At 45.5% G+C, this 19878-nt stretch overlaps 1 protein-coding gene across 19 annotated transcripts in view; it reads right to left on the bottom strand.

Annotated features, from left to right (window-relative positions):
- Positions 1–19878, bottom strand: part of DLG1 (discs large MAGUK scaffold protein 1) — a 1304904-nt gene that overhangs the window by 34592 nt on the left and 1250434 nt on the right. For all 19 annotated transcript variants that reach the window (XM_086944257.1, XM_086944255.1, XM_086944253.1 and 16 more), the window contains one exon: positions 17684–17793. In XM_086944257.1, the coding sequence (XP_086800383.1) occupies positions 17684–17793 (110 nt within the window). The remainder of the gene's footprint in view (positions 1–17683; positions 17794–19878) is intronic.

Here is a 19878-nt window from a genome sequence, read left to right on the forward strand (position 1 = left end):
CTTGTCTTTGCATACCAAATTCAAGCCTCATTTGTGCCGGAGATGTTTATCCAGGCAACCCGTATATTATTCTCAGCGCTCTTGCAATTGTGCCGTTCAATGTTTCCGCGTCCCTCCCTCTCATGGCTTCACTTCCATAGGTGATTGATGATATTAGTTTAGCCTGTATCCCCCTGGTCAGAGGGAGAAAGCTTGGTCCAGCGGTCACATTTTTCAGGTTTCTGAATGCCACCACTGTCGTTAGTCCTCTTTTCTATCGCCTCACATTGTGCTTTGTAGTTGCCTTTGTTGTCGATCATAACCCCCAGATATTTGTAGTCTTGTACGGCTTCCAGCTTGACTTTTGCCAGGTGCCAGTTGTACTTTGTTTTTGTTTTCCGGTGATTTACACACATGACTTTTGTTTTTTCTTGATTAATGCTTAGTCTGTTGGTCTCCGAATATTGAGATGTGATGTCAAGCAAGCTCTAGTCCTATGGGTGTCCGACTGATGAGTACCAAGTCATCTGCATATAGGAGATTGGATAGCTGACCGCTTCCTAGCTTCGGGGCATGCGAGTTGCTTCCATTAAGTTGGACTGAAAGCTCGGCCACGAATAGATTAAAAAATGTAGGGGCAAGTACACAGCCTTGTTTTAATCCGGAGGTTGTGTTTATCTTTTTGGTTAGATAGTCTCCTGCCCCCAACTTTACTTATACACAGGTGTTATTATGCAAAAGAATTAGTTGTTTTAGGAGCAATGGTAGGATACCTAGCATTTTTAGTTTTTGCCACAGAATATTTCTATTTATATGGTCAAACGCTGAGCTGTAATCGTTGAAACAGATGTACAGGGGCTGTCTAATTACAAGTGCAGCGTCTATCATTAGTGAAAGGCCGGAGATGTAGTGGTGGTGCCCATGTCTCTGCAGAAACTGATTTGATTGTAGGGTATTGCTTTAATTTCTGTGGTCCATGTTGTTAATTCTTGGAGGAGTACACCGGCATAATATTTAGCTTCAGTGACCAGAAGAGCTCTTTGGGTGACTCCTGTTGCCTGTTTTGTAGATGGGAGAGATTATCGAGCCCCTCCACTATGAAGGTACTGTTGATGTTTGCAGAATTCTGTCGAATATCGGTTTTAGAACTGAAGCCCAAAATTCTGGATCTTGTTTGAATAGTATGGGCGGGATCCCGTTTGGGCCAGGAACTCCCTCACATCTGCCTTTTAAGATTCTTTTACAAACTTGTGTGTTCGTAATTGTGAAGTTCTGTCCCTGTTCTGCATTGGAGTTTAACTGGGATGATTGAGATTCCAGGGTGGACGCAGGGTTAGTTAAGCCAATTTGGGGAATCTGCTCTTTGTTAAAGTGTAATTTGAGGTAAGTTATCCAAGCTTTTTCTGTGACGTTGGAGCTGATGCACTGGCCTTGCGGGTTAGACAGAGCGTTAATCTTCTTCTAAAATTGTGCGCTGTTGTTGTTTTTGATGTCGTGCTGGAGTCTGGCCCAAAGAGATTCTTCGGTTTCCTTTTTATTTTGCCAAATTAGTCTTTTGCGGGTGGCTTTTAGCTGCCTCAGTTCTTGCAATGCCGTGGGGTCTTTCTTCAGCCTCCGTAGTGTGTAGTTTATCAATGCTTTTAGGTTTTTTCGTTATTCCATAGGTTGGAGCCTGACCGTTGGTTTTGGTGGCAAATTGTTCTCCTATTTCAGTAGCTTCCCTTTGTGTCTCTGTGGTTTCGTACGGCTTTTGTAAATGCCTCCCAGCCTCCAATTATATCGGGGTTGGCTGCTTCCACTTCTTCCAAGAGTTGTTTCGCAAAGGAAAGGAGGCCTTCGGGATCATTGGTGCTGCATTTTACTCTTTTCTTATTGTTGGTAAATTCTGAACAGAGTGTATTTGCTGGGGGCAGTTTGCATGTTGATGGCTCTTCTACCGTGATTTCCTGAGGTAAGTGATCGCTAAAATCCATACTCCCAATGCGATAGTCTTTTACTTTTGAGAACATGCAGCGAGAGCAGAAATTATAGACAATTGTGGACCTTGTTACCCCTTTGTCAGAGGGCTTGATATTGAGTGCAGGGTTATTTCTCAGTTTGTTAATATCCTTCCAGTCCCTTGGTGTAAAGTTACTTTTAGTGTGATCCATCTTCCAATCCTTTTGAATGTTATTCAGATCCTAGACCACAAGTTCTTGAAAAAGGTCCCAACGGTTCCCAGGTGGGGGTTGTGGGCAGAATTTACTTCCAGGTCTCAGACCACTACTCACATTTTGATTTGTCATGAACCTCATATTGCGAAGCCTCTTAATTGACTGCTCAGTAATGGGTTCCCCTTCTGATGACTTATCGATGTCATCTCCCTCTTCCAATTCTTGGGTGTTCAATAAATCTGGGACATCTGCAATTTGAAATGAAGAGTGTCTTCTTGTTTCTGGTATGTTTCGTAATTTGTTTTTTTGTCTAATTTGATGACATTTATGCAATTTTAATTTTCTCACATATTTATAGATTCTTAATCTTGTGTCCACAAAGTCTGGGCGGGATACAAGACAAAACGTTAACCGAAGATTGAGCAGGTGTGTTTGATTGCTGTTTAATGTTACTGAAGAAATGTTATATATCTATCTATATCTATATCTATATCTATATCTATATCTATATCTATATCTATCTCTATCTCTATCTCTATCTCTATATATCTATATATATATATATATATATATATATATATATATATATATATATATATATATATCTGAGAGACCGAAATAGAACTGATCTTCTGAATTCTGTCCACAGATAGAGAAAGCCAGGAAACATATTAATAACACTGCATCAGCAGTACTAAAAGCCCATAAAATGGGCTCTGTCTACAATGAGAACGTGCACTTCAACATGCATGGAATATACAGGATATGGTGTTTACTTAACAGATGAAGGTAACAGAGGGTTTCTGAACAACTTCAAACTCTGCATTCACTCAATCAGGTATTTGTGAAGTGTACTACTCACCCATGATGGTCTCAAGGAGCTGGGGGAGGATTTCGGGCAGCTCTGGCTCATCCGAAGAGCCAGGTCTTGAGGCTCTTCCTGAATGCTTGCAGTGTGGGGGTTTGTCTGATGCTGAGGGGGGAGTTCGTTCAAGGTCTTGGCTGCAATGTAAGAGAAGGAGCTCCCTCCTGTTCTGGCTCTCCGTATGCTGGAGATTTCGGCTAGTGCAAGGTCAGCGAAACGGAGGTTTCTCGGGGTGTAGAAAGAGATTCTTTTGTTGAGGTATTGGGGTCCGGTGTTGTGGAGGGACTCATAGGAGTGTATGAGCAGCTTGAAAGTTTTTACGGGGAGCCATTGGAGGTCTCTCAGTTGCTGGGCGATGTGGTCTTGTCATGGGATGCTGAGGACGAGTCTGGCTGAGCTGTTCTGGATGGTCTGGAGTTTTTGGAGTAGAGATTTGTTGATTCCGGCGTAGAGTGCATTCCCATAGTTCAATCTGCTGGTTATGAGTGTGTGGGTGACGGTCTTTCTGGATTCGGGGGATGCATTCGCTCATATATGTGGTCATCATATACACACAATGAACGAACACAACAGCTCTTTTAAGAGCAACCCTTATGTCCCAAACAGTTATTTTAAATGTAAAAACCAAAAGCACACTTTCAGTGTAAAAGAGCTCATTTACTATTTCTACCTAAGGGTTCTTAATAGATCTCCCAATGGGTATAACAGTCTGTACAGGGTTGTGAATGGACGACAGGCTCTGTATGGGTATGTGAGTGGGTGTAGCAGTATCTGTATGGCAAGGTGAGTGGTTGTGAAAGGAGAAGAGTGTAAACAAATGTATATATATATTTTTTTCTCCCGCGATAACTCTGTGGATCTCGAGCGATGTTACATGGGGGGGACGTGCTAAGCCTTGCGAGGAATCCACGGATTTCACAAACTATCAAAAACCCTGACGAACAAGTTACTTACCTTCGGTAACGCTTTTTCTGGTAGATACTATATCTGCCTGTGGATTCCTCACCTTGTGAATATCCCCCTTGCGTCAGCAACGTTCGGAAATTTTCTTCGTAGCACGCCGTCGTGGGCGACGTCACAGGAGCACGGCATCGCGCGCGACTCCGTCTGACGTCACCGACCCCATATTAGGCCCACGCCGGCGTGATGACGTCAGTTCCGCCCTTTTTTCCGTGCCTTCGAGGCACACGGACGGACCAACGATAGCAAATATGCAAATATACAATGTACACAGTACAAATAGAACCAAATCAATACAACAGTATTATAATCATATATACAGAAAGACCAGGTATAGCAGAGTAGACAACGGGGAGGCGGGTGGGTCAGTGAGGAATCCACAGGCAGATATAGTATCTACCAGAAAAAGCGTTACCGAAGGTAAGTAACTTGTTCTTCTGATAGATACATCTGCCGTGTGGATTCCTCACCTTGTGAATAGATTCCCACAGCAGTCCCCACTCCCGGAGGAGGGTGTCTACTCTGCTACACCAGGAAGTCTTGGAGGACAGAACGCGCGAAGTGGCCATCCCTCCTCACCTCGGTATCTAAGCAGTAATGCTTCGCGAAAGTGTGGAGGGAGGCCCAAGTCGCGGCCCTGCAAATATCCTCAACAGGCACACCCCTAGACAAAGCAGATGTTGCAGACTTTGCTCTAGTTGAATGAGCTCTAATACCCTCAGGAGGGTCCTTACCCGCAAGGGAGTAGCAGATCTTGATGCACAGGATTATCCATCTGGAAAGAGTGCGCTTGTGCACCGCTCTGCCCTTCTTGCAGCCAGCAAAGCCAACAAACAGCTGGTCGTCCATCCGGAAGTCCTTAGTCCTGTCCAGATAGAAGGACACCGCCCGCTTAGGGTCCAGGCGATGCAGTCTCTCTTCCTCCTTAGACGGGTGAGGGGGAGGATAGAAGGTAGGAAGGGTAATGGACTGCCCAAGATGGAAAGGAGTCACCACCTTAGGCAGAAAAGCAGCCCTGGTCCTAAGAACCATCCTTTCTGCATGAATGGTCAGGAACGGGGGTTTGGAACTTAGAGCTTGAAGCTCACTTACCCTCCTTGCCGAGGTGATTGCAACGAGGAAAATAGTTTTAAAAGAGAGAAGCCTCAATGGACACTTGTGCAAGGGTTCAAAGGGAGAACCCATTAAAAAGGTCAGCACAAGATTCAAATCCCAATGAGGAATAATAAAAGGGGTAGGAGGAAACATATTCACAAGACCCCTCAAAAATCTCACAACCACCGGAGACTTAAAGAGAGAAGGCTGATCCGGCAAACATAGAAATGCCGATAAGGCCGAAAGATAACCGTGGACACAGCCAAACCTTGCTGCGCCAGATAAAGGGCAAACTGTAAAATATTAGACAAATGAGCCCTCAAAGGGTCAATATCCCTCTCCCTGCACCAAGAAACAAATTTTGTCCACCTATAGGAGTAAATGGACTTAGTGGTGTCACGCCTGGCAGAGAGAATGACATCCACCACCTCGTGAGGGAGAGAAAAAGAACTCAAGTTGCCCCGTTCAATCTCCAGGCATGAAGGTGTAATGTCTGGAGGTGGGGGTGTAGAACCTGCCCCTCCAACTGAGAGAGGAGGTCTGCCCTGTGAGGGAGACGGAGCGGCGGGTGAGAGGATAGGTGGAGTAGGTCCGAATACCACACCCTTCTCGGCCAATCCGGGGCGACCAATATGACTTGGGCCCGGTCTTGACGAATCTTCCTCAGAACCCAAGGAATCAAAGGTATGGGGGGAAACGCGTAAAGGAGTCGATCTCCCCAACTCAACTGAAACGCGTCCCCCAATGCTCCTTGCATCGGATACTGGAGACTGCAGAAGGAAGGGCAGTGAGCATTCTCGCGAGTGGCGAACAGATCCACCCGAGGAGTCCCCCACATCCGAAAGATGTTGCGAACAACCTCCGGGTGAAGCCTCCACTCGTGGTCGGCAGAAAACTGCCGACTGAGACTGTCCGCACGCACGTTCAGAACCCCGGCCAGATGATTTGCCACCAGACAAATCTGATGGTCCTGAACCCAGGACCAGAGACGCAGAGCCTCTCTGCAGAGACACTGCGACCCTACTCCTCCCTGCTTGTTGATGTACCACATCGCAGCCGTGTTGTCCGTTAGGACCTGGACCGAACGACCGCGAAGGGAAGGGAGGAAGGCCTTGAGCGCCAAAAGTATCGCCCTCAATTCCAGAAGGTTGATGTGAAACAACCTTTCTTCCGGAGACCAAAGACCCTTGACCTCCAGGTCTCCCAGATGAGCACCCCACCCGAGAGTGGATGCATCCGATATCACTGTGGCCACTGATGGAGGTAGCTGAAAAGGCTTTCCCTGTGACAGATTGCCTTCCACGCCCCACCAGGACAGGTCCGCTGCAGTTTCTCTGGAGATCCTCACAGACTCCCTGAGATCTCCGTTGTGCTGATACCACTGCCTGCGGAGGCACCACTGGAGCGCCCTCATGTGCCAGCGTGCATGACTGACCAACAGAATGCAAGAAGCCATCAGACCGAGCAGACGAAGGACCTTCAGGACTGGAACAACCGCTCCATTGAAGAATAAAGGAATCATTTCCTGAATGTCGCGAATCCTTTGAGGTGGAGGGAATGCACGACATACAGAAGTGTCCAGTACCGCACCTATGAACAGGTTGCGCTGGGAGGGCACCAGGTGAGATTTGGGTACGTTTATCGAAAAACCCAACCTGTGTAACAACTGAGTTGTCTCCTGCAGATGATGGAGCACCATCTCCGGCGACTCTGCTTTGATCAGCCAGTCGTCTAGATAAGGGAATACAGGAATCCCTGACCTCCTGAGATGCGCTGCCACCACCGCCATCACCTTGGTGAAAACTCGAGGCGCAGTAGTAAGTCCAAACGGGAGGACCGCAAACTGATAGTGCTGCGATCCCACCGTAAAACGGAGATACTTCCTGTGCGACTTCAGGATTGGGATGTGAAAATACGCATCCTGCAAGTCGATCGACACCATCCAGTCTTCTTCCATCAGCGCCAGAAGAACCTGAGCAAGGGTGAGCATTTTGAACTTCTCCTGTTTGAGATAGAGGTTCAAAATCCTGAGATCCAGGATAGGCCGAAGTCTGCCATCCTTCTTGGGAATCAAGAAATACCGGGAGTAGCACCCTTGACCCCTCTCCTGCTCTGGAACCACCTCTATCGCTCCCTTTCGAAACAGAGCCAGGACTTCCTCCTGCAGGAGAAGCAGGTGGTCCTCCGAGCAATAACCTTGGCAAGGAGGGTAATTGGGAGGGAACTCCTGAAAAGGAAGTGCATACCCATTCTCTACGAGATTGAGAACCCAAAGATCTGATGTAACCGATTCCCAATCTCGTAGAAAGTGAGTAAGCCGACCCCCTACTGGCCCTACATGATCCAGAATGGTGGATCTAGGGCTGCTTTGCTGATGCGGGTGGGGGTTGGGCATTATTGGAGGAAGTGGAGGAAGAGGAGACTTGACGTCCACGTCCACGACCCCTCTGTCTACCTCTATAGGACTTATATAGAGGGTTCTGCTGCTGCTGCTGTTGTTGGCCCTGCTTGAAGGGACGAAAAGAAGATTTACCAAATCCCTGAATTTTCTAGCTGCAGACCCTCTCATCTGCAGACCCAACGATCTCGCAGTGGCACGGCTGTCTTTAAACCTTTCCAAGGCCACATCTGCCTTCTTACCAAAAAGGCCAGATCCTTCAAAGGGTAAGTCCAACAAAGTAGATTGTACATCCGCTGGGAAATCAGATGACTTTAACCATGCGGCTCTCCTAGTTGCAATGGATGAGCCCATAATTCTGGCAACTGAATCCACAGTGTCCATGCCGCTTTGGATGACCATGCGGGCCGCAGCCTGAGTGTCAGAGATGACTCCATTAAAGTTTTTCCTATCCTCCTCAGGAAGTTTTGGTGACAATTGCTTCACTGAGTCCATCAGCGCGTGCACATATCTACCTAAAAGGCAAGTAGCATTTGACGACTTTAGAGCCATGCTTCCAGAAGAGAAAGTCTTCTTCGCAGCTTGATCCAACTTCTTAGACTCTTTGTCAGCAGGCACTTGAGGGAAGGAGCCTGCCGCCCTATTAGAACAAGCCGCCTGAACCACAAGACTTTCCGGAGACGGATGCGTAGAAAGAAATGCAGGGTCATCAGGAGCCACCCTATAGCGCCTTGCAATAACCCTTGAAACTGCAGGAGCAGACAACGGCCTCTTCCAAATTTCCTTAATTGGATCTGACAAGGCATCAGTAAACGGCAAAGTTGGCTCCACAATTGAAGATGGAGAATGCAGGACTTCCGTGAGAATGTTAGGCTTGTACTCCACTGTGGGCAGCTTTAAGTTAAGAAGGTCAGCAGCCTTCCTAATAACCACGTGATAAGGAGCCACGTCCCTTGATGGTGCATCAGAAGTCGAAGGCAGACCCCACTCGGGAGAGAGTTCCAGACCACTAGCATCCCGAAGCTCTTCGAAGTCATCACCATGATCAGGAAGCTCGCCTTCTTCCACATCTGAACTCTCATCATCCTTTTGCTCGAGAAGACGCTGAGCTCTTCGCCTCAACCACTCCATTCGAATCGAAGTCGACGGATCCGGTAACGACTCCGACGGAGCCGGTTCCGACGTCGCTCGAGGAACCGAAGCAGGAGGACGAGAGTCAAGAACAGGTGTGGTACCTCGATCTCGACTGCGAGGTCGATCCGGAGTCGGCGAAGCCGCATGCGGAGTCGAGGACCTCGGTGGAGCCGTACCGAGCCAAGGTGAAAGAGGCGCCGGCATGAAAGGCATAAATGGAGCAGGGGCATACGACTGAGGAATACCCAGGTTGTACGATAACGGACCCATGGGGCCACCAGGCGCTCCAGCGGGGTACATCGCCCTAGAATAAACTCCAAACATCGCATTGAGAAAATGCGAGGGATCCTGCCCAGGACCAGGAAAGGAAGGGTACGGACCTACCGGATGTTGCAATGGAGGCCGACCCGACACATCCTCACCCTGACCTTCTGGATTCACAGGAGTCTCCGCCGAAGCCGGTTCTTGAGTCACCTCCTCTTCTTCATGCTCCGAGGAAACCGGCTCCGGCGCCGGAGAACCCACTCTTGACAAAGCAGGTGAAGGAGAGACAAAGTCCTTACGGTGTTTGTGAGACTTTCTCTTCGAGTCAGAGGAATCCTTCCCCGAATGATGTCTCGAACTGTGCTTCCTCCTCTTATGCTTTCTCCTCGAAGAGCTCGAAGCATGCCCGGAAGCCGACTTAGATCTAGACCTAGACCTAGACCTTTCTCTGGACTTCGACTTCGCCTTGGACCTCGAGTCGTCTCCAGACCTCAAACCCGCTCTGGACCTCGACGCCGATCTCGACCTCGACCGAGACCTTTGCTTCGACTTCGATCTCCGTGACGTAGATCTCGAAAGTCGCCCAGAGTCCTTTTTCACCTTCGCCAAGAGCAACTTTGCTTCACGCTCCCGAAGCGCCTTCGGATTCATCTTAAAACAGGACTCGCAGTTCTTGACGTCGTGGCCCGATCCAAGACACCACAAACAATCCTTATGTGGGTCAGTGATAGACATCATGCGGGCACAAGACCTACATGGCTTAAAGCCTGTTTTGCTCGACGACATCTCCGGAGAAGAACAAAGTCGCAAGAGAGAAACAGTGACAAATATTAGTCAGAAAGATACTAGGTATCGCTGAAGATCCCGAAAACCGTTAGCGTCGGAGACGCGGAAAAAAGGGAACTGACGTCATCACGCCGGCGTGGGCCTAATATGGGGTCGGTGACGTCAGACGGAGTCGCGCGCGATGCCGTGCTCCTGTGACGTCGCCCACGACGGCGTGCTATGAAGAAAATTTCCGAACGTTGCTGACGCAAGGGGTATATTCGCAAGGTGAGGAATCCACACGGCAGATGTATCTATCAGAATCCTTTACTTAATATTCACTCTAATTTTCAATGCCAGTGTACGATCCCCGGCAAACAAAATGGTGGACGCAACTGTCCTCTCAAGATGTGGCCGGCCAATCAGGAGTTTGCCAGTGCACATGAATCCACAGACAGCCCGTGCGTGAATCCACGGGTAAACTGCGTGCCCAGGTATTCAAATTTGCTTTCAGGTCAATATATCCCAAACTACTGAACAGGTCTACACCAAATCACAAAAAGCCCGATCTACGTACCAACATTTAGCTTCCTGCCAAATTTAGTGTAATTGCGTCCAGCGGTTCGAGCTGTAGACTTGTTCAAAGGTCCTATGGGAATTAACATGGAAAACGCACCTTTTTTGACATCCTCTTTTTCTCAGCCCCCAACTACACAAAACCCCCCAAAACTTTCCAGACTCCATCTCAAGCATTGTGCAATTTTTTGGGGGGAAAGCTCATGAAGATTTGCTAACTGGCGCCAAAGATATAGGCAACTAAAAATCACCTTTTAGATAGAAACTCCATCCTGACTATTAGTGGGGAGAGGAGGGGAGAGAGAGTGTGTGGGTGTGTGTGTATATAATATTTATATATTACACACATATACATACATACATATATATATATATATATATATATATATATATATATACACACAAACCTGGCCAAGTTTCATTTTTGTTCCATTCTAAAAATAATTTCCCAATTAAGAAAACCCCCCAGATATGATTAGAAATATCGGTGACAAACTTCTCCTTTAAAATGGAGGAAACCAAAGAAAACGCCGGCCTATTGTAAAACCTAGGCTATACAACCAGAACATTAAACTGAAAATGTACCTTTAAGTGCTCACCATTGCCCCAGTGTCCCATCAGGAACCATCAGGGGTGACTTAGGTTCGCTCATTTGAACACAGATGAAGGAATTAGCACAAAAACACAAAAACTATTTATATTTAATCATTGCCCGGGGAGGGTTGCTTATTACTTTGTTGAGGGTTCCCCTGGAAGAGAACCAAGATTACAGCTATAAAACTTTCTCTTCTCTACCAGGGGATCCTCATCAGTAGTCATAAGAAATGAATATAATTGCAAACTAAACCTACAATACAAGACGAAATACAGAAGATATCACATATGCAAAAAGATTATTTCGAGAGGTCTCATGTGGGTCAGCTCTCGAATCGGAATCCAAACAATAATGTCTAGTAAAGGTATGTATTAACCCCTTGACCGCAGCTGGGATTACCCAATGGTGCGGGAAAATCCCACGCGTGTGCAGATCGAATGGCTCCCGGCCGTCGGCGCACACGCCCACCGTGACGTCGGACGATCGGGGGCCGTCCGGCGAATGCAAGGGGTTAATCTCCATGAAGCATTTTACATATTTCAGAAATAGGAACATGTGCCTTAGGTTTACCAGCAAAGGTTTTATTTGCTAGTTGATAACAGATAGTTACACAAGAAACAATTCATCTAGAAATTGATTGGTCGGAAGTAGTAAAATCAGTACTAAGTGCATCATAGTTCACAAACAGGTGATCAGATTGACTTACTTAATTTGCTTTATCCAAATAGAATTTAAGTAGCGTCTTTACATCCATAGAATGCAGTGCCTTTTCAGCTGGATTAGAGAAGTTTGGTAAGAAAGTCTGATATTACTTATGGAAGGAAAGAGGGATGAGTTCTCATTACAACCCTATGAAGGAGAAGCAGATCTAAAAGGAGTAAAACTGTTTAATCCCTAATAAGAAAACCTGTAAGATGAACTTCTATGGAAGAAAATGAGAGGCCAGATTTTGCCAAATAAAGAAGGCATGGAATAACTGCCTCCTCTTGGCAGGAAGCAGGGTGAAGGATATTCTGAATGCACCATATACAACATCTTTTCTACTTGAAAGAATATGATGCTCTAATAGATGGTCTCTCTGCCGGTTTTAAAATGTTCATGGAATCTTGTGAAAGATTTAAGTGCATGTATTATAGGAATTCAGGAGACAAGCTGTTAAGTTTTCGTTGGTAAGTTGGGGTGTAGGATATGACCCCCAAATTTATAGAGAAGATCCGGTCTACACCACAATTTACTATGTGGTCTCTTGACAGGTGAAGAAGAGATGTGAACCACCACTGCTGAGGTCATTCAGGAGCTAATAGGATTATTCTGGTCTTGGAATGCTGAGTTTTGATCAACACTGTTGGAATCAAAGGGATGGGAGGAAAAGCATAGAGAAATTTGCCTGACCAATCTATCAAAAGGGCCTTCCCCATGGATCGTGGTTGGTAATATCGTAAGGCGGATTTGGGCATTTTTTGTTGTGTGCGTCAGCGAAAAAGTTTAATTCTGTGATAGCCCCATTCTTTGAATATGTTGTGCAGAATTTCGTAGTTTCAAATAAAATCGTGATTTTCTTGTATTATTCAACTTAGTGTATCTGCTAGTTTGTTGTGCACTCCTATATTGCAAAATGTGTTAAATTCTTTGCTAGATTGCTCGCTTTCTATGACCCAACAGGACACCATGTCTGTTTAGCGTTTCTCTATCCTTTTTGAGGAACTTATCTGCTCCAATATTCCTAAGCACACCGTCACTTTATATTTTGTATCTGTCAAAACTGAATTGAATTTGATCTGTTTTTTAGCTGATTTTAACAGTTAACATCTTTATATATTTTTTTACGCAAGTGCACCTGTACCAGTAGAAGTAGCACCTCTCTGGGCGGGTAACGGGGGCGGCTTACTCTGTAGCTCTTTCGCCTGTCCTGGAAGCACTGAGGTGTGGTTCTCCGCACCAACGGCAAGCCTGTCTGCGCCTTGCCTGTGCCTAGTGTCAGGGATGCTGCCTGTTTTCAGCCCCCACTCTGCATCTGGGTTTACCTATACCGGGGATCAACTACAAGATCTTACCAGTAGCGGTAGGGGCTCTCGGAAGGCCAGTTCTAGTGTTTGCTCATCTGAGGTACCTTTTCAGTGCCATGACGGCAGCTTAGTCATCCACCCCTCTAAAACACAACTGACATCTTCTAGTTTAAATCATGCCCGGAGTGAGTTGAATGGGACAAGGGCAGTACTAGGTACACTAATCATAGCACGGCCCCTTTGTAAACAGGCTTGCGAGTTTGTTTCGTTTGTTGAGGCACATGCTGTAGATGTAGCTTTAATTACCGATCGCCTCCGGTTATACATTGTTTAGACAAGAGCGGGTAGGAAAAAAAGGCTGGCCGTAATATTTCAAAGTATGTGGAAAGGGACTTTTACCTCCCAAAATAATGTGCCAATTCTGGAATCCTTACTGTTTACTGTTTAAAATTGTAATAGATAACCACTACACTTTTAACTGCATTTTATTCTACCGACCCCCAGGCAGAGTTTTTGAATACCATAGGTAGTTCCCTGGATGTAATATCCCAATCTTTACATTGAGGATCCATTAGTTAGAGATGCAGTACATTTTATTGACATCACAAACAGCCTAGGCCTCATTCAACAGGTGACTAGCAGCACGCATTCTGGGGGACACCTGCTTGATGGATTGTTCACAAATAATAAGTCCTTACAATGTCTTCCATCGCTACCGCTCGTCTGGTCAGACCATAAAGCGGTTAGGTTTTCACTCTCCTTCCAAAACCCTCAGGCAGAGAAATTGAAAAACAACCACTAGAAAAGAGTCGGGCCATGGGACAAGATTGTAGTTGATCCCTTTGAAAGTTCCCTATCTCAGAATCCACCCAACTTTATAGAGGATCCGAGTGCGGCAGCCGCTGCCTTTGAGGAATGGCTCAGGAGGTCAATTGATCAGGTGCTACCAGTAAAATCGATCCTTAGCCATAGGTCAAGACATAATGTACCATGGTACTCTGAATATCTGAGACTGCAAAAACAAAAAAGCCACAACCTGGAAATTAAGTGGAGATCCTCCAATGACACTAAGGACAGAACCGTCTATAAGCAAGCTTTGCTTGAGTATAAAAAAATCTGTGCATGAGGGGAAAACTTGTTATTTTACTACGGCCATATTAACCGCCAAAAAACTCCTCAAAAGAACTTTTTTCCACAGTGAAAAAGCTGTGCTAAATGTTCCGAGGTGACTGAGTCACCAATAAACCTGACCTTTTGTAACTCATTGGCCACATTCTGCCAAGATAAAGTCAATGTGGTTTATAGTGGTTTCTCCCGGTCTCTTTCTCAAGGGACATCTCCCTCTTCAGGGGCTCTAGTTATTTCCAGTGTAGATAAGGAAATTTCCTTAGTCACCCCAGACATCAGTGACCCTCCTGAATTATCCTTTTTCCCTTCATTGACAACTGAGGTCATTAACCTCCTTCTGTCCACTAAATCTGGTTCCCCAATAGACCCATGTTCCCCCTAAAATCTTCCACCTTCTACCAGAAGTATTCGCCTTGCATCGGTCTCCTATTTTCAATCAAATGTTTCCCTCTGGTATATTCCTCACCAACTGGAAACTGCAATCTGCCCTCCCCCTCCTAAAGAAAGCAAACCTAGATGGGGAAGATCCTAATAACTACTGCATATATCGCCAGACTCACTTTACCCGCAAAAATGGTGGAAAAGCCATGAATGGTGTTATATCAGCCTACATTGAGAAGCATGTTTTTCTGGATGCCACTCAGTTTGGCTTTAGAAAGTACCAGAGTAACGACTGGCACTGATTTCAGGGTCCAAACTTATTAGGTAGACAGTTGACACAGGAGGCAATGCAGAACTTGTGCTGCTTGACCTCTCTGTCGCATTTGATACGGTGACTCATCAAAAATTATTGGAAGTCCTGAGTGGGATTGGCATTAAAGGGTAAGCGCCTGCTTTACTTAAATCAACAGTTTGTGGCTCTTTCGGACTTCAAGTTGCCGAACTTCACACTGCCATGCGGAGTACCACAGGGCTCTTCGCTAAGCCCCACCCTTTTTAATATTTACATTGCCCCGCTGGCAAGGCTAATCAGGTCTCTGGGTTTCTTGGCTATTTCCTATGCCGATGATACCCAGATTGTGGTTTCAGTGACAGGCTCGCCTGCAGAAACTGCTGCACAGTTCCACACCTGTCTTCGTCAGGTCGAGGACTGGATTGCCACTAATTGTCTGAAATTGAACTCTAGTAAGATCTAGGTCTTACTTTTTGGTAGCCACACTTATTTCTGATCCCATGGTTTGTGGCCTTTGGAGTTGAGCTCGCTACCTATTCCTACGAATACGGTGAAGAACTTGGGAGTCATGTTTGACTCCATGCTTTCCTTTGAAGGCCACATAAACCAGGTCACACCCATTTCCTTCTATACATTAAAAATACTTAAAATGATTCTTCGATCTATTCTGGCTGATCTGCGGAAGCTAGAGCTCTTGTCTCTTGTTTTATCTAGAGCCGACTACTGTAATCGCTTATTCATTAACCTTCAGAAGAAATGCCTGACCAAGTTGTAGATTGTGCAAAATGCTGCAGTACGTCTTTTGCTGAACATTCCAAAATATAAATCTGCTTCCTCGGTGCTCAAAGAGTTACACTGGTTGCCAGTGACGAGAAAGATCGACTTCAAGGCTCTTTGTATAGCTTTTAAAGACATTCATGACACAGGGCCTGCCTTCTTTACCCATATTTTCCCTGCCCGCCATCTTCGCTCATCTCACTCCCATAATTTGGTAGTCCCTTGGTTCAAAAAGTGTTCTTTGGGTGGAAGGAGCTTTCTGGTCAGTACAACCAGACTTTGGAACTCTCTCCCACTGAGGCTAAAAGAAGAAACACACTAGTTGGCCTTCAGGAAGGCATTAAAGGCTTGGCTTTTTAATCTCTGATATGGTCTTAGAATTATCTGGTTTGTCCTGTTTGATGAGATAGCGCCTTGACACTTTCGGGTGAATGTATCGCGCTTTACAATTCCTTTTTAATTTAATTTCATTTCTAGTAGCCATTTCCAGTTGGTCTGAGCTTCCAGCAAAAATTGTCTCAAATGTGTACCCACCTGTTTGTTCAGATAATATCTTGTTGTATTGTCTGTCTGAACAAGGATTGAGGTTGTCTTAAATGATGGGAGAAATTATTTTAAAGCAAGATTGACAGTTCTGAATTTCTACAGGTTTATGCCATAAGATTAATCTTTCTTTGGCCAAGTCCCCTGAATGTGAAGGTTGTGCACATAAGCAAACCATTCCAGGAGAGAAGCAACGGTTACCATAGCTTGAGTAGGAATGTTGTTGTGGAAAAAAACTCCTTTCAGAAAATTGGATGCCTTGTACCACCAAGGGAATGATTGGATTGCTTGCTGGGTAAGGGTTATCTTGGTCTCCTCATTCCCCAATTTCTGTTTTCAAAGATCCTACACGCATTGCTGCAATGGTCTCATGTGGAGTCTGGCATTCGGTGTAAGAAAGTGGCATGTGCCATCGATCCCAGCAACGAAAAAACTTGTTGCACTGTTGCATTGTTTTCAGCAGTTGACACTTCTGTTCGATCTATAAGAGTATCTCATCCGAAAAAAGAAACACTTCTGTTGCCCAGCGTCCACTCTGAGACAGAGAGGACAGTTGGGGCTGCTTCTTCAGGTGGCGAAGTCGACTTGGGTGACTATGTGCCTAGGGCCAGCGTGGGTCTTGGCTCTGGCAGCAAAGTCGGAAGCCAGATAAGTTCAGCGGTATCCTAGGAGAAGGCCTCTTGTATCCTTGGGGCCTGAGGGCGCGCCAGAGGAAGTTGAACTCTTCGATCCTAACTGGAGTGGCTGAAGGCCCTAGAAACTCTGGTTGAGCCGGAACCAGCTGCAGGACTGGCTCAAAAGTTGGCTGACTTTGGGAGCGAGATCGAGAGGGGTGGCGCTGCCCACACTTGCTCAGGCAAATGAGTGGCATAAAGGGGAAGAATCCTGCTTCAGCTTCTTATATTTCTTATGCTTACTTGAGGACTTGAAGAGTGATGAAAGCGGACCTCTGGAGTGACTGTTGTGAATGGGACTGAGAGTGGACACTGGAGGCAATGCAGGATTTGCAACGGTTCCACTGCGGAATCCTCCTATGCTTGAAAACAGAGTTTTGCTCTTTGTTCCCTGGTGGCCTTCGGATTCATCAAAGTGCAGCGGCTGCAGGCCTTGGTGTCGTAACTCAACCTCATGCACACCTCATGAGGATCTGTGACAGACATTTGTTTGATAGTCCCTACAGAGCTTGAAACCTGTTGGTTTAGTGGGTGACACCCCTTGGACACTAAGAAATTTTGAAAAATATTGCGCTAAGTGTCTCAGAGAAGAGCTACGGATTCACATCTGGTGGTGCAGAAAGAAAGGAACTGATGTCAGCATGCTGGCGTGGCGCCTATATAGGTCCCCACATCATTTCTGGAGTTGAATGGCATCAGTGCGGAGCAGCAAGGTGCTACTTTCAGGTGCAGAAGTACTGCTGAAAGTTTTCGTGCTCAGTCTGAAGCCTGGGGATTATTCAAAATGTGAGGAATCTGCGGCTGGAAGTATCTATCAGAATGAACCCACTTTTCCAGGGCAGCACAACGATGAAAGAAACCATTCAGAAACCACATGCACATAAAAACCTAAAGTTGTCCACCAACTTCCCACTGCACTTTCCAAGCTTGATGTTCTTTAGAAGTAAACTGTATGAATAACCAAAGTTAGGAATATTTTCAGCAGAGCATCAAAATAGAGGGCTCAAATGAACAGGCAATTTCTGCATGGGATATTGTTGCAGTATTACAGTAGATAAAGCACATACATATTCATACTAAAATTTACAGCACACTCACATGATGTTTTCCACTGATTTAGGTTTAATGAAAACAGCAATTGGATAGAGCTGAGCAATCTGTAACCTCTTGATCGCATTCCCAGAGACATCAAGAATACAGTGCTTTCCCTAAAAACAAAGGTAAATACAACTGGGTCAAATATTTCAATCACAATCTGCTATCTTTATTCAAAAATATAGAGAGAATCTTACAAAATGTCACAATTGTTCTGCAGAACAAGTGATATCGACTCAAACAAGTGTCTGAGTGATGAGGGCGGGGATGAAAGGTGAAGAGTAAAAACTCTCCGCAGAAATATTCTCCCTTAGCCCAACACTTTTTTTTTTAAGTTCAAATCTTTTTTATTGAGCAATAACAAAAATGATAACGGCAATAAAGCATCAGTAGAATTACAATCGTATTGGAGTGATGCCGCAATCAAGCATGGATCAGTACATATAAAACAATACATACATACAGTAAAGGAAAGTAAAGTATATTGAAAACAAGAAATTAAACATCAGTCCGGATCTGTAAAAGAGATGAGATGAAAGAATAAACAAAATAATATACCATCATTGCATTCTTATGGTTGTACACAGTTCCGTAGAGCCCTCCATCCCTTTAATAAAAAATTTCAACACAAATCTAGCCATTTAATACCATGTATACTTTGTCGTCCCTGCAAAGTGTGTCTAAGGCTGTTAAGCCCATGGGTTCAGGTCATATCCAGTACAGTACATGCAGCGGGCACCCCACACTTTACTAAGTATTAACCTCGTCAGTTAGTACTTCATGGTGGGTCGAAGGTGAAGGAGGCCTGATCTAAGGAAGACCATAGATTTTTGTTGGTAACTTGCCATGGTGACGAGTGTAGAGCGGGATTGTCAGTGCCCCTAATGCAGGACAGCCATTCCCTCCAGGCATTGAAAGAGACCTCAGCCGCTGATTTCCAATTGAATAGGACCACCTTGCATGCTAATGTTAGCAAGAGATCCAGAAGCTGGCGGTCATGGTCTCCCTTTAATAGTGGGTCTAAGGCTCCCAGGATAATGTAGATGAATTCCCTTGCAGGGTGTATGGCAAACGTGTGCCCAATGTAGTCAAAGATTTTAGCCCAATATGTGTGAAGCATGGGGCAATTAAATAACATGTGTGGAAGGTCACCAACGCCCAAGGAGCAGTTCCAGCAAGTCGGTGTGTCTCGCAGGCCAACCTTAAATAGTCGCTGTGGGGTCCAGAATGCCCTGTTAAGAATCATATACTTGGTCTGCGATAGTATCGGCGAGACCTTGTGTGTGAGTGCTGATGCATGTATCCTGACCCAGTCTATGCTTATGCCAGTGTTGTTTGGTTCTGATTCCCATTTGATTTCATTGTGCCTCATCGATTTGTTGGGTGTTGGTGCAAGAAGTTTATATATTTTTGAGACAAAATGTCCAGAGGAGTGAAAGTGAGGGAGCATAGACTTTAGCCAAGGTGTCGCTAGCTTGAATGTTCTAGTGGATAGGGCTGACTTTAGCTTCAGGAAAGTGTAAAAGTCAATCGGTAGTAGGGAGTGTCTAGCCTGCAGAGTCGAGAATGGCAGTGGCATGTTATTTTCGTGGAGATCTGCAACCACATTAATACCTTTATCAGACCAGTGGTCCCATATGACGGGCGATCCGCCGATTTTAATTGACGGGTAACGCCATAAAGATGCAGAAGATGAATTGTGGATTTGCAGACCAGTGTTGTGAACGCGATCTATTCGCAAAAGAGCACTCTTGGTATTAAGCATGATGTATTTAGAATTCGTAAGGTGTGAGAGGTCCATTGTAAGCACAGCAGAGAGTGGGGCCTTGCCTATAATGGATTTCTCAATATCAATCCATAAAGGCGTATAAATAGGGTCTTCGGCAAACCAGGAAGCTCCCTGCTTACAGAGAAAGGCGGTTTGGTAGTTTCTGAAATTGGGTAAACCTAAACCCCCTTTAAGCTTTGGAAGTTGCAGTTTTTTCATGGCAATTCTCGGTGTCTTCCCTTTCCACAGGAAGTCCGTGAGCGACTTCTCAACTTTATGTAGAAAGTCCTCCGTGAAGGTCATGGGGAGCATACATGCCATGTAATTTACCAAGGGACTGATCATCATTTTTAACGTTTCCGCCCTACCCCACCATGAGAGGAATTTTGGAGACCAGCCATCTAATAGTTTTTGTATTTTTTTTTATAGA

The sequence above is a fragment of the Lissotriton vulgaris genome, chromosome 11, assembly GCF_964263255.1.
Source record: "Lissotriton vulgaris chromosome 11, aLisVul1.2, whole genome shotgun sequence".
Classification (NCBI taxonomy): domain Eukaryota; kingdom Metazoa; phylum Chordata; class Amphibia; order Caudata; family Salamandridae; genus Lissotriton; species Lissotriton vulgaris.